Below are 14,292 nucleotides of genomic sequence, written 5' to 3' on the forward strand. Positions count from 1 at the left end.
CCATGCACTGCACGTTCAGTATTTAGCTGTAATGTAAATTCTTCTCCTCATTTCATGACTTGGCATCAGTGATTCCGTGATTCACCTCTCTGAGTTTCAATCAGGACTGCATTGGGTCAGGCTTTGGTCAGGACTAAGCTTTGTGTCAGGCCGAAGTAGAGAAACCTGATCAGAAACAAAGCAAGATACTTTAGATGATGGCTGGATTAATTCTAGTAGTGGAATTCTCTGTTTTCTCCCTCAGACCTTACACCTTGATCAAAGAAACAAAGGTTCCTCCTCCCACCCGACATCTCCAGCAGGTACCGGCTGAGAAGTGAATAGTTGAGAAGTTAATTGCAGGAATTAATTACGGCACAGAAATCATTTCAGGGAACAGAACAAAGCCAACTGCTACCATTTCTCTGGCAATACTCAAAAACAATGCTTTGAGAAGTAAGCACAACACATTCCAGGCAAACCTGTCTCGTAACACTAGATGAGACTGGTTTCAACCATGAATTGCAGGCCAGCCATGACCAAGAAAGACTAGAACTTATTACCCTTATCTATTTCAGCAAGCAGCATCCAATATAAATGCACTCTCTGGCCTTTTAGTGTCCTATTCTGTGACACACCTGAAAATCCTCTTGCAGCGCAAGCGCAGCTCTTTGCTCTCCTCTCCACAGTCTCTCTCGACAATAGAAAAGGGATTTCTCGGAAACCCTTTCCCAGAAAGTCTGTTTTCATTCACCACAGAACAACAACTCTCTTCTCTACCTGCTGCACGCTAGAGGATGGCTCCCGCTCCTGACCCACACCTCAGCTAGCACTGCTCTACGGCCTCATCCTCCCACGCTGCTTTTCTCCATGACGGTGCTGTGCTGTGGCATTAGGACACCTCCTGTCTTGACTCTTTTATCTGCTCTCAATAGCAGCAGGCTACTGGTTTAGTGACAAGCGGATGCAGCATTTCCAGTCCCCCAGTTCCGCCCAACTGGCTTTACTGCCACTGCCAGATCCAAACACTACTGTCATAAAAAAACCAACCAACAAAAAAAAAACCAAACCAGATAAAGCGACCTTGGTTAGCAAACCTTGGCAGAGTTTTTGCACTTGCTTTTTTTCATTCAGTTAGAAATAACTACAAAGGAAATGGAACATTACTGTTCATTTTTAACCCTCCAGTTAAAAAAATGTGGTTTTTTATCTTACAAGCAAATACTTTTACAAATACTTTAAGCATTTGCAGCTCCCTGCTACAAAAACTTCAATTTAAAAACATAAATTTAAGTTCCACTATTTGTTCAGGTGCAACCCCGACTCTCAGATTTGGATGTTGCTCAGTCAGGCTCGCACCTGGGTAAATCATGGAATTTAATTTTGGGGAGGTGCAACGTGCTCAACAGCATGAAGGACTCCGCTGCAAGTCTAACGATGCAAGTCAAGCACACTGCACATCCACGCGCTTATTTCTGCGGAGCACACTCTTGCGCTCAGACAGCATTGGAGTGATCTGCTGTATTTGATGCAACCCGGGACTGCAGCTGTATAGCGGATCCGTACCTAAGGAAGGAGCTTGGGTACCCAGCAAGTAGCTCTGAGTCAAAAGCCACTACACCAGAAATAAAATCCAGAATTCAGCCTAGGTAATTAAAACAACATTTAACAGCAAAGATCGTCATATTCGATGCGCTGACTGTGGGAAACGGTTTCTGCTGAACGGAAAGCAAGCCTGCTGCAATAAGTTAGTTAACTATCACAGAGAAAGGCAACTACTGCTTGCTGCATGGCCTTGTGCTGCTTGAAAATAGCAGCATTTCTTGGTTTTTAGCATTTCTATGTTCTTGTTTTGCAGTTTCTTTCATTGCAGCTCAGAGACTGTTTATGAATACTGCAAAAAAATGTCTCCACAAAATCGAACATCATCTCAATCTCAACGCTAAAGGTGCAGGAGTGGAGCTGAACAGGAGAGGGAAATGGCCAAACCAGAGCTGCTGCTCAGTGGAAAGGCACTCACTACAGCTCTCAGACTCCTCTCTAGCGCCCAAGGCTTCCTCTCTGAAGCAGCCTGAAATATTTCAGTTGCCAATTAAAGCTTTATTCGCATGACTGAGAAGTTTTAAATACAGCAAGAAGGAATGTTCTACCCGCTTAGTGGCTTCCTTAATTCCTCAATCTTCACACCCCTGTTTTAAAGAAATACCTTTTATTACTAATTACAGCATCTGCTTCCATTGTCCGCTCTCTCATCCAGGCTTCTTTCGAGGGAGCAAAATCCATTCTGACACAGTCACTACCTGATGATTATTTTACTCTCCATCATAGACACAAACGTACACAATCTTTCTCCTCATCCTCACGTTATTTGCCCCACAGCAGTGCGACTCCCAGACACGCACACAGGGTATGAGCACGGCCTGTCCAAATCCACGGTCCGCTTTGAACAGTCGATGCACGGGAACAGCCGCCCCTCTCATTGCAACTGGGCGACCACACAACTCGCTGACAGCGCGCTGACAGCATGGGATCCTCGCCTATCCAACGGCTGCCAAAGTATTGCTCAGGTTAGAGCCTGCGGCTGCCACGCTGCATGCTATCTTGAGTGAACACAGACCACAAACGTACATCTCACAGAAGCTGTGCTGTATATAAGACAAGACAGAGTTTGCAGGGGAGGCAAGCATTTCAGACCCTGTGATGTAGCTGGGAAACACAAACATGCTTTCAGGTACATAATCGCCTTCATCGGGACTCTGATAACGAAGGACGCGTATTTCTGAAAGCTTATTTCCGCTTTCCAATCACATCTTTTGTTAGTGTTTGATGTTACCTTTCCCCACGACACAGGTTGACAGCGTGCCCTCAGCACCAGTGACACACAGCCTGCCCTCTCGTACCACACCACTCACCTTGGCCAGGTCGAGGGGGTTTTTACTTCCTCTGCATGTGCACTGGGCTCAGCGTACGCAGGCGTCTCCTGCTTGTTCCTTCCTTTGCGTTTACCCTTTTCGCTTGGTCTCCGGCCCGAGGCACTTCAGAAGTCTCTGGAAGTGTGTGTAAGCACAAAGAAAGGCTGAGTAACTACCAGCAAGGGAAAGATGTCCCTGAACTCTACTTGGTGAATGAAAATGGGCTGTACAATGTCACGACAGACAGAAATAGGACTAGTCACAGGCACTCGTGGCATGTAATTGTTTATAAAGAGAATAACTGAGACAAGCTTATTTGAGACTTAAATTCGTTCCTCCCCGTACCACTCACCGTCCTTTTCCGATACGCTGGCAAAGGCTCAGAGGGCAGCTGGAAGATTTCCGCCACCTGGCCAGCAGTTCTTCCACAAACCGACTCTTCTTCCCGTCAGTCCCCTGAATGAGGTCAACGACGTACTCCCGGATCTCATCCTCATTTGTTATGGACAAGATGTACCTGCAAGAGGACAGGACGGAGAAAAACAGGTAAAGGGGGCTTTTTTCTGAAGAAACCAGCAGTCTAATCGCACACGTATGCAATTTATCTCTTCTTTTCAGATCAGGTTTCTGTAGAGACCATGGTGAGGAAAGGGTTTACGAGTCAAATTTTGAGAGAGGCCCTTTGGGAAAGTCTTGTGAAATTTTGAGACAGACACTTTGGGAAATCCCTTGTGGCTGTTTCACTGAAAAAAACATAACGTAAATTATCTTTCTCCCCCTGTTCCAGCGCAGAGTAACATCCCCCCGACCCTTCCGCTAAACACTAAAAAATTCACCCGAGACTCTGGTTCCCACGGAGTCACGTAAAAAATCTAACCATAAACCAACAAGCTCCTGCTTAACACAAGGAGACAGCAGGGTGTGCCCTTCCTCACCTCCCACTACCCCCCACTCCTCCCCGCCACCTCCGCCCCCGGTCCCCTCACGGGGCACCCATGCGTGGGACAACCCAGGCCGCAGATCCCCGGGTCCCCCGAGAGCTGCTTTGAAACACCGTTTTCCCCTCTGTGTTGGCCCAAGGGGCCGAGGGGGACCTGTCACAGCGGGCCGGGGAAGAGGGACCCGCTAGGCCCCGGCGGAGGGCACGGCCCCGAGCGGGGCCCGCCCCGGCGCCCCCGGCCCCGCTCACCTCACGACCTCTTCGCCCACGTCCAGCCCGAAGTCTCCGCGCAAGTGCTGGACGCACCAGGCCAGGAGCGGGCTGGGCGCCGCCATCTTCCGCGGGGGAAGGGAAACGGCGCCGCACCGCCCAGACACCCTCCCCACCCACTCCCCCCCGGGAACGCGGCCGCGGCGCCACCGTTCCGAGCTCCGACCCCGGTTCTCCCCACGGGGAGGCCCTCCCCGGGGCTGAAGGCGGCCCTTGTCTCCCCGCCTCGGTGCTGAGGGGAATGGGGCAGGAAGAGGAGCTGAGGCTGGAGGACCGGCAGCAGCCCCTGCCTTCGCTGAGCATCCTCCCAGGCCCGGCTGGGAGGGAGGAGGCTGAGCCGGGCAGCACGGAGGGGTCTGGGGGGCACGGCGGGGAGGGTGGGGTAGAGGGAAGGTGTCCCAAGCTGCCTGCTGCCTCCCCGCGGTATCTAAGCTGCCTCCTCCCGCCCAGCCTGAAGGGACTGTCAGTTAGGACAGGACTAAGTCCCCCCGCTCTGCCTGCACCCAGCCCGGCACAGCAAGGAGAGGTGATCTCTGTGTGGGAGAGACCTCAGCGCCTTTCCCCCTGCGACCAGGGTGGAGGTTTGTTTCCCTGGAGCGCTGCCTGCATCCTCACCTCTATGCGCCCTCTGAACTCTGCACAAACCTGACCTTACCTGCAGACCATTTATTAAGAAGCTTTTCTCACCCACCAATGGATTTCACCCCGTCCCCGAATCTCTTCACCGCCAGCCCACATGCTTGTGCCACGCGGATGATCGCAGAGCTCTGCCAAAGCGACACCCAGCTCTGAAACCCGCTCCCTTCCCTTTGCTCGCAGTTAGGAAACCTCTGCGGAGCCAGTTCTGCTCTCGCTCGGAGAACTCCTCTCAAGTCAAAGGCCAGAAGCCGTGTAAGTTTGCATGCAAGAAAAAATGCAGCTCACCCGTCTACGTAGGCTTGCAGGGAGAGGAGGGGATATTTAGGCTTAGGGTGTCATAGTCCACTCTTCAAAACTAAAAACACATCCCAAACAGAGTAATAACGTATTATTCTTATTTCACATGTGCCAGCACCACAAGATAGAAAGGAATGGAGAATTACGCCATGAATTAAAAAAAAAAAAGCCAGCACTAAAAGCCTGATTAAGCAAACACACATTAGGAAGCACATTAAAAGATAAAGGGAGCAATAACTGTTGGAAAGAGAGAGAATGCATTTGGGACCAACAGCCGCTGAGACATTGGACACGCTGGAGAAGGGCGGTGTGATTTCTTAGCAAAAGTACAGCTCCAGCTGGGTATCGGAGAGCGAGGTTCATCACCTCTGCAAAGGCGAAAGCCTCCAGCCCCAGCAGCTGCCAGACTAAAGCACCGCAAGACCCTCAGCTGCCCGCGCAGCTCACATCACGTCCGCAGGGTGCAGCTGCCATAGAGGAGCCTCACATCGGGGAGATCGTGGCTTAATTTGTCATAACACGATCTTTTGCTGAAATTGGGGGTGCCCGGCCTTCCTCCCTACACGCTGCTTGGCTGAATCTTCCTACGGCAAGACTTCACTTGCACGTCAGAGGGAGCTCCAGGCATAGCCTGGAGGCAGGAGATAACAAACGGTCCCATCCCTGCACTACCAGTGTCCGGGCTCCGTGCCTAGTTGGGCTCCCGAGCTGCCTCGGTGTCCCGCCTGGCTTGGTGCCTTGCTCCCCGGGGACCTGGACCTTGCTCCCCAGGGACCTGGATTACCCTCTGGCACTGCCCGTCCATTGGCGTGCCACCACGATGCTTGCCCACTCCTGCGGGTGCGTTTGATCCAGGAACAGATCTTGCTGGAAAAGACCACGAAGAAACATCATTTTTTGGCCCGAGCAGTTCTCCCACCCTGTGAACTCACACCGCGCCCACCTGAACTCACGCTGACGCAGAAAAAAAAAAAGCATCTTGGACCAAAACGCGACGCGTTGCGGGGCTTTCCGTGCTCCCGGCCATTGTGACTCGCTGATAGGTTTTTAAAAGTGCTGTCGGCAGAGAGCTGAAGGGCTGACCGGCCCGGGGAGGCGAGCTGGGGCGGGGGCCGTGGCCGTACAGCCTTCGGCGGCCCTGTGCGTCCGGGACAGACATCCCCCGCCGCGGGAGGGAGCCGCGGCCGTTGACACCCGGTGGCGGCTGAGGGGAGCGGCGCTCGGTGAGGCGGGCGGGGGGGTGTCGGGCTGAGGGGACGGGGCTGAGAGGACCCTCGGTGAGGCGGGACGGGGGTGTCGGGCTGAGGGGAGCGACCCTGATGGGAGCCGCGCTGAGGGGACCCGGCTCAAGGGATCCGCGCTGAGGGTGCTGAGAGGTGCTGAGGGGACGGCGCTGAGGGGAGCGGGCTGAGGGGATCCGCGCGCCGCGCCGTACGGAGGGGAGCGGCCCCGCGCGATCCCGCGCGCTCCCATTGGCGGGCGCTGGCCAATCGCGTTTCCCCGCGGGCGGTGGCATCTCCCGCGCGGGCCGGACGGCGGCGGCGGCGCCGGCGCTGCTGGGGGCAGGATGGTGCGGACGAAGGCGGACTGCGGCGGGGCCTACCGCAAAGGTGCGGGCCGGGCCGGGGGGGAGCGCGATGGGGGAGCGCACCGCTCCGCGGAGCCGCCTCTCACCGCTCCGCTCTCCCCGCAGTGCTGGCCGCCCGGGCTCCCCGGAAGGTGCTGGGCTCCACCAGCCTCAACGCGGGACCGTCGCCGGCCGCCAAGAGAGGTGAGAGCGGGGCGCGGCTGGGGCTCCCCTTCCCTCCCCGCCCGGCCTGCGGCGGGGCTGACGGCCGCTCTCCCCGCAGGGGAGGGCCGCCGTGTCGGGGGGAACCCGGTGTGCGTGAGGCCTGTCCCCGCCTGGCAGAGGGCATCGGCGAGTTCCTGCAGCTGTCGCAGAAGGAGAACCGGGTGCCCGGCGGAGAGGTGCGGGGAGCAGCGGCCTGGGGCCGGCTGCCAAAAAGTAGGTGTCGCCCCCCGGGGCTCGGTGAGGTGTCTAGGAGGCAGCCCCCATCTGTCTCCCTTCAGTCCCCATCTGCCTGCCGTCAGGTCGCCCCGTGAACCGCTGGGGCTTCTCAGGAGCGTATTTAATCGCGGTTTCCTCTCAGCCTTGGAGACAGCACTGCAATCCTTACAAACCGAAATTGCAACGAGGTGGGCCGAAGAGTGCAGAAGTGTTGTGCCTTGGGGCTAACGGGCAGGAAGGGGTGCTCGGTGTATCAGAGAGCAAAATGCAACGTGAACGGTTTTTGTACGCTTGAGGAGTTTCGGTGGTCGGCTGTAGCCGGCTCTCGGGACGTGCTGCTTGAACTTAACATTCACTTCCTTTAAAAAAAAAAAAAAAATTTAAAAGCTGTCTGAAGTATGACAGAGAGCTAAAACCGCCTGCAGAGCAGCGTGACACACGCAGCTGTCATCGCTGCAGCTGGTGCTCCGTGGCGTTGCTTAAAGTGTGCACCCGTATTGTCAGAGTGTAGTCTGTGGGTGACGTTAAACAGCAAAATCCCTGGCGCTTTCAAACAATACCGAGAGCGGCGTGCCTGGCTGCCTGCAAGGGTGTATTGAGGGCTGTCAGTGCGTCCTTGGATGAAACAAATTGTCACTAGCATTCCTCCGTGGCTGCTTTGAAACTACAATTTATTTGAAGAGCAAGCGACTGCTAAAAATTGACGGTGTGTCTCAGGACCTTCATATCCTCATTGAAATAATGTTTCTCAGCAAAGTCTGGTAAAACGCAGCATCTGTCTCCCCTGACCTCGTGGGGGTTTTCTAAAAATGGGTGGAGTAATTGGCAGTTCAGGCAAATTCTCTGTGCTCAGATATACTTCGTTTGCATACAGACCAGAGCGATGTGACGCTCCGTGGTGTCAGCTCTGTTTCAGAAAAGCTTAGGAGACTGCTAGCGACTTCGGTACGTCAGAAATTGAATTGCTCTGCCAGGCTGACACTTCAAAGATTAACTTGTAGGCTGCACTAGTGACTAAAAAGGTAGCAGTGTGAAACATTGCCTTACAGACACTCTATTCTCAATTGCCAAGGCTTTTTTCACCAAATATAGACAATCCTAAACTGTCTGGATGGCTCCCATAAGAATTAGTCCTGAATTGTCTCGAAGGACAAGCAAACACAGACTTTTAAGCGCACCCTACCTCTTGGAGAAACAAAAGATGTGCACTGCAGTGCTGCAAAACTTTCACCTCTTCCATTTGAAATTTGTTTGGCTGAGTGAGGACCCGGTGGTGATAACCTGCAGAGAACACACAGTGTCGCCATCTTAAACAACTTACAGCTTCCCAGTATCTTCTGGAAGAAGCAAGAGCTGTACTCGCTTAACTGTGCAACTAGGGTTTTTTTTCAGTCGCACGGGTAAGTTAGTCAGGTTGAAAACTCAGGCGTGAAACGGGAGTTAAATTTTCAGCTTCCTAGAAATGGCGTGGAACCCGCACGCGGCCCTCGGGGTCGAGAATGACACGCAGAGACCGTCCGAGGATGTATCGGTGTACGGTGTTTTCTGCACTGAAGTAGGCTTCTCATTTGAAAGGTAGGTGCTTGCTGCTTAATCTGGGCTTCTGCACTTAGGATAAAGTAGCTTGTATCAGCCCTAATGTCTCAAGGTGCAGTCTGGGGCTAATTAAAGGCACTTAGGTCACCCAGCCTCTAGGAAAAGGGCTTTGTTAGCCTTTCAAATGAGAGTTGATTGAGTTCTGCTAACTCCTTTGAATTGATAATGCTTTTACAGAGCTCGCCCCCTGCCACCGGATCCTGCAGAAGATGGCGAGTCCTCTGAAGAAGAGTAGACATGAGCTGACCCCAACTTAATGATAAACCGCATCTCCTACACTCGAGCTGTTTTTTGTATAGTTTTTTACAGTTTGTTATGGCTTACGTTCAGCTATTGTACAGAACTAAAAGTATAAGTTTGAGAGACTGCAAGAACATTGTGGTGAAATTAATATATACTTTGTGAAGCTTAGCATTCAGTGTAAGTCACTGTTTTAATTTTTATCTTGGTTTCCTTGAGTTCCTCAGTGACTCCTGCATATTGTGCAGCTTTTATCTTTTGATTGCCTTGTGCTTGTCCGAGACTTGCGTGATCATGCTCGTTCTGTCTTTAGAAAGCAGATCCTCAATTTTCTAAGACACCGAAGCATTCTGAAAGTACATCCATATCATGTCTTTATTGAAGTAAAAATTTAACAACAATCTCTTTGTCCAAAGATGGGAAAACTGGATTTGAAAAGACACCGGTGAGGTGGAAGGGCAGCTGTTGCTTGCTGTGATTTCGAGGTGAAGTTTAATTAAAACAAACTGGGTTGTTCTAACAAATCAAAACCCTGAAAGCCCGGGGAGCAATAAACTGCTAAAAATAAATCCAACTTGTTATTGTGAAGTGCCTGAGGCTGCCACACAACTTTGGGGGTACTTTATATGAAAGAGCAAGTGGGGTCTTGTGGAAAAGAAGCGATGGGTCTGGCTCTCAGGGTTATGCTTCTGCTCTGCCTTAGAAGCACCACAAATGATCAGAGCACGGTTGAGCTGATGGAAAGGTGAGTGTTTGCACACGAGGAGAATTTAGTGGCAGCTCTGGTAGATCAGCCTGCTACATTTATTATGGGAAAGCGGTGAACGCTGTCTAAAAGCCTCTTCCTAAAGAGTCTACAAATAAAAAGGAGGGTTGTTACAGAAAAGCAGTGCAAGTTGTTTGATGAGAAGTAGCTAGCAAGTGAAGATTTCTCTTTAATAGAAACTAAAAAAAAAAAATATGTAAATTAAGGGGAATAAGCTTGTGATAACATGCTGTACAAACTACAGACTTCTTTGCCCTGACATCACACAAAATAACGTAAAAACTTGCTTTCTGATTATTTTTTTGCTGAACTGAAGCACAGTGCTAGTAAGATAACACGCTGAACTGTTCTGTAAGTAGCTGCGTAAGATCTTACCTGCTTTCCCTGTCGCAAACCATTCGGTACCTGTGTCATACAGGAAGCGGGTCAGCCAGCGCTCCAATAGCAGGTATTTTCTTTCTTGGTGCGGAGAGGCGAGGAAGATCTTAATGACCTTAGTAACTTTGTCAGTTATCTCAGCCTTCCTGGCAAAGGACAAATTCTCAGCGTGCAGAAATACTCTCCTACCCCTTCGTCAGCCTGAACGAAGTACTCCTGGTGCAGCTAAGGGCTTGTTTACGTGGGGATATGGGCTGGCCTAGTTGAGATGCTCACACTGAACGAGACCAGGGGTAGGCATTCCCAAATGGGGAATCGCAGCTACGGCTGAGCAGCGCCTGTGCTGCTCCAGGTCCCGCAGCTACGGAGGCACCATGAGCGGCTCTTCCCTTTGCCGTTTGACCTGCCAAACTAGCTGTAGTCCCCCGTCATGGTTTCTCCTCCAAAATTGCCTGGGAGCCAGCAAAAACCGCTGCACTCTTGTCAGATCTGTGTGTCACCTACATCAACTCCTGTGCGAGTCTGTGTTCAGCAGCCCCATGAGGGCTACGCTGCTGCAAGCTGGGGAAGAGAGAAGGACTAAGAGCTACTCTCATCAAAATTAAATCAAGGCCGCTCTCCCAGGCCGATGGTCAACAGCGCTGGTGAAGACCTTAACAAAGAGGCTCTGGATTCCTCTGACGTACACGTCATTAAGAAGTTAAAATCTGATGGAGCAGGAACATAAGAGGCTGTGGAAGGATGCGATGTGCGCGCCGTGTACAAAAGGAGCTCAGGATCAAATAGTTGCCTACGTGGTACACACCTACCCTGCTGTAAAATCTCAGAGCAAAACTTGGTGCTAAGGAGCTGCTAAAACTGCTTTTGCTTCTAATAAATAAATATGTTCACTCCGCACAGGTAAAAGAAAACCCTGATGTTTACATCGGGAACTGCAATCTTATAGCTAAGGCCCAAATTTTTTTCATAGAACAGCAATTTCTGGGCAAAACGCAGGAAAAGGTGTTTGCTGGGGCGCGTTCCCGTCCCGGTGGGAATATGGGAGAGCAACCTGCAGCCTGTGAGCAGGGATGCTACGCTGCGGCTGGGACAGCTGATTTAGCTCCGGCCGTGCCCCCACTGCTGACCTTTGAGTTTGGCTTTGTAGGGGAAACCGGAACAGCGCCCAGCTAGTCTGAAAATGAGAAAAAAAACATCTAAGAGGGAGAGAGTGGTAAAGCAAAAGAGCTCCAGGCAACTAGAAATAAAATTTATAGATAAGACCCCAAAGACTTGTAGAAGGTTTCCACATCCAAAAGCTTGCCTGTTTTGGTTTGGGTTTTTTTCCCCCAGCTATCGTTGCTCTAATAAAAAAAATTCTCCTTAAAACAGCGCTGCATTTTGCAGGGCTGTAGGCGTTCGATTGCTCGGGGAGCTATACCTGTGCCGCGCCACCCCAAATATATCGCTGAACAATTTACATCTATGGCTACAAATGCTTTAATCCAGCAATATAATTAATAGCAAAGTTTAACGTGGTAAAGAAGGGTCACGTACGGTGTTAAAAATAAATTTAAGACAAGGATAAAGTGGTTGTATCACTGTACTCGGTGTAATATTACACCACGTAACAGGTTTTCCCGGGGCAGTGGGATTTCTAGAGTCTTAGGGCAAAAGGTGCAGTCTGGAGAACCTCTTAAGGGCAACAATCAGCTGGAAATCCAGTCGGTTGTTATTACTATTATTACTACAAAGTAGTTTTCACTTTTGAGCTCGTTTCTTGTAAGTTTAAAGAATTATTTGATAACGATGCTATTTTCGTTAAATCTGTATGAACATCGCAACTCCCTGATTTTTTAACGGGGGAAAAAAGAGGGGAATACAAAACCAGCTAAAGCCCAGTGCTCGTGAATGCCCTCTGTAATTAGGATTTTCAGTTTAATTTATAAAATAGAGAACAGGAGCAAGCTGAGACCTGCCAGCAAAAGTAAGACCCACCGCCGTGACCCTGCAGTGACCAATTTATTAATCTCAACTTATTAACACACTTACAAGCATCCACTTTAAAAAAAAAAATAAAAATACCCAGAGCTGACAATAGATGTCAGCAGCATCTCCAGGTACCAAACGCTGCACTGTGCCAGGGACCAGGGCAACGCTCATTCTGCCTTCTTCCAGTTTATTTATTTAGGTAACGTGCGGGGAATATATAAGCGTACGGATGAGAGACTGAAATTGCTCACTATTTCCTGAGAGTCAGTGTTATCTCGCCAGGTAATGGTCTCCCCAGGAAAACGGCATCAGCAAAATCACCCGCCTTTTCACCGGCTAAATCACCAGGGCTTGCTCAAAGCCAGCGCTGGAAGGGCAGGGATGGGCAGGGAGGGGAACCCGCTCCCCGCAACGGATTTTTTTCCCCATCTCCAAAGCGGGGAGTTTTCTGCAGATAGTCCAAATTATTTTTCTGATCCCTGACCTCAAGAACGTCGCAGCCCTGAGTGCATTAAACTGCCTTGAACGGCCTCGGCTGGGACCCCCACCCACGCCTGAAAGGTCCAGGAGCTCCCTTTGACCCAGGCTGGGAGCACCCGGACCTTTCCTGGGGGATGTTGGGTGGACCTACGTCGCGAGCAGTTCATTGCTGGTTCCCGGCTCCTTGATGGCTCTTGGTCCATCAAGCCAACCCAGGCCAGGAGAAGCAAGGTTTCTCCCCTGGGAAAAGGGCTGGTTCCCCGCGGAATGGCCAAAACGCCCCTTCTCCCTCTGTGCTGGGGCTTGGGCTGAGCCGCTGCCGGATGGGGGGTGACGTGGGGGTGGGAAGGGGGACAAGGGCGAGGGGCGGCTTGGCGGGGAGAGCAGGCAAGGGGGACGTGGAGACGGGGTGAGAGCCCAGGGGGTTCAGTGCTGGCGCGACTGGACGTGTGTTTCAGTAGGTGCTCTTGGACGCTCCAAAAGCAGCTGCAAAATGAGCACAAATAGGGTGTTTAGGAGAGGAGTCAGTAGTGGTCAGAAAATAAGAAATCCTAAGGGTCTCATATGTTGAATTTTAAATCTTAGGGGCAAAATTTTCTTTGTCTGGGCAAGAGAGAGTGACGGGACAGACCTCATCCTTTTCCATCCTTTTCCTTCAATTAACGTGGGATAATCACAAATTCCTGCTTCTCCAGAGCATTTTCAAGCTTTTTCCTGGCAAAGTCCTTCTGTCCTCATGTCCGAAACAGGACAGACTGAACATTTCTGCTGGATCTAGCTAGGCTGGGCTGGAAGGAGGAATCTCCTCCGGCTCTCCCGCAGCCAGGGCCGCGCCGGGGGGCAGCTGGTCGGCGAGGAGAGCAGATGTCCCTGCCGCGGGGACGCAGACGGAGGGGAGGGGGGGAAAGGGCCGTCAGCTGTCGGGCTGCCGCCCTCTCGCCCCGCTGTGGGAAATCCAACCCGAGACCTCAGGGACCTCATCCCCCAGATGAGGGGGTTTTCGTCTCTTTTGCCGACTTTCAAGGCTTTTCCTAAAAAAACAAAAAGCTGTTACCAGACTATGCTGCACCGTAGCATGTACGATGTCCGCTTAATATTGCTGGCTTTTTTTACTTCCCACTCCTTGAAATAAAACCTCCCTGCTGCAGACGCCGCAGTTTTGAGTTCAGATGCTGCTTGCTTATGCTGAGGGAGTTGCACAGGACGCCCTCTCGCACAGGAGCGCTGTTAATTTCAGTCAATGCCAAGCCTGTTCACGTATATTCCTGCTCTGGATTGAACGATTACAGGGGCTGTTTCCATCGGGAGAGAGAAGGACGAGACCCTGGTACCTTCTCGCTCTACGTGGTTGCTCCTCTCCTCTCACTCTCCTGCCAGAAAATGCTCTTTTAATCTTTGTTTTTTACTCTTTGTTTTTTTTTCTCTTTGCATGCTCACGGCCAGCATCACCCAAAAGGATACAAGGTCACTTTGCGCTTGTGTCCTGCGAGGTCCCCCCTGCCCACGCTGCTCCGGCGCTTGTGCCGGGGTGGTGCCTCCCTGTGCCCGATCCTGAACAGGAGCTGCATTGTCCTTCCCGCTGCCCCGGACAAAGGGATATTGTCCTGCCCACCAGCTCCAGCCGGCCGCCCCGCGGCAACGAGCCGGTTCATCCCAACCGGAGACGCTGCAGCAGTTTCAAGACTAAAAGCATGACGTTTCCTTTCTGTTAATAAGGCGGCGCTCGGGAATCAGTCCGGCTTCTCACCTGTCTTGGTCGAGGATGAGGAGCCGAGCGTCGGTGGTAAAACCTCCGGTGGGGTGGTCCTAACCCACC

The 14,292-nt window shown here is 51.7% G+C and overlaps 3 protein-coding genes across 3 annotated transcripts in view; 2 read left to right on the plus strand and 1 right to left on the minus strand.

The window, feature by feature from the left end:
• Positions 1-2,903, minus strand: part of TRIP4 (thyroid hormone receptor interactor 4) — a 56,701-nt gene extending 53,798 nt beyond the window's left edge. The window contains exon 1 of the mRNA XM_050903206.1: positions 2,892-2,903. The gene's annotated coding sequence lies outside the window, so the exon portion shown is untranslated. The remainder of the gene's footprint in view (positions 1-2,891) is intronic.
• CSNK1G1 (casein kinase 1 gamma 1) overlaps positions 1-14,292 on the plus strand; it is a 131,543-nt gene that overhangs the window by 7,886 nt on the left and 109,365 nt on the right. The gene's annotated exons all lie outside the window — the stretch shown is intronic.
• On the plus strand, positions 6,592-8,885 carry LOC127020543 (PCNA-associated factor-like). The gene is given in 6 exon segments (XM_050903216.1): positions 6,592-6,647; positions 6,731-6,808; positions 6,888-6,944; positions 6,947-6,996; positions 6,999-7,042; positions 8,819-8,885. Coding segments are annotated over 6 exon segments (330 nt in total). The 5' UTR covers positions 6,592-6,604; the 3' UTR covers positions 8,877-8,885.

The sequence above is a fragment of the Gymnogyps californianus genome, chromosome 11 (genome assembly GCF_018139145.2).
Source record: "Gymnogyps californianus isolate 813 chromosome 11, ASM1813914v2, whole genome shotgun sequence".
Lineage (NCBI taxonomy): Eukaryota > Metazoa > Chordata > Aves > Accipitriformes > Cathartidae > Gymnogyps > Gymnogyps californianus.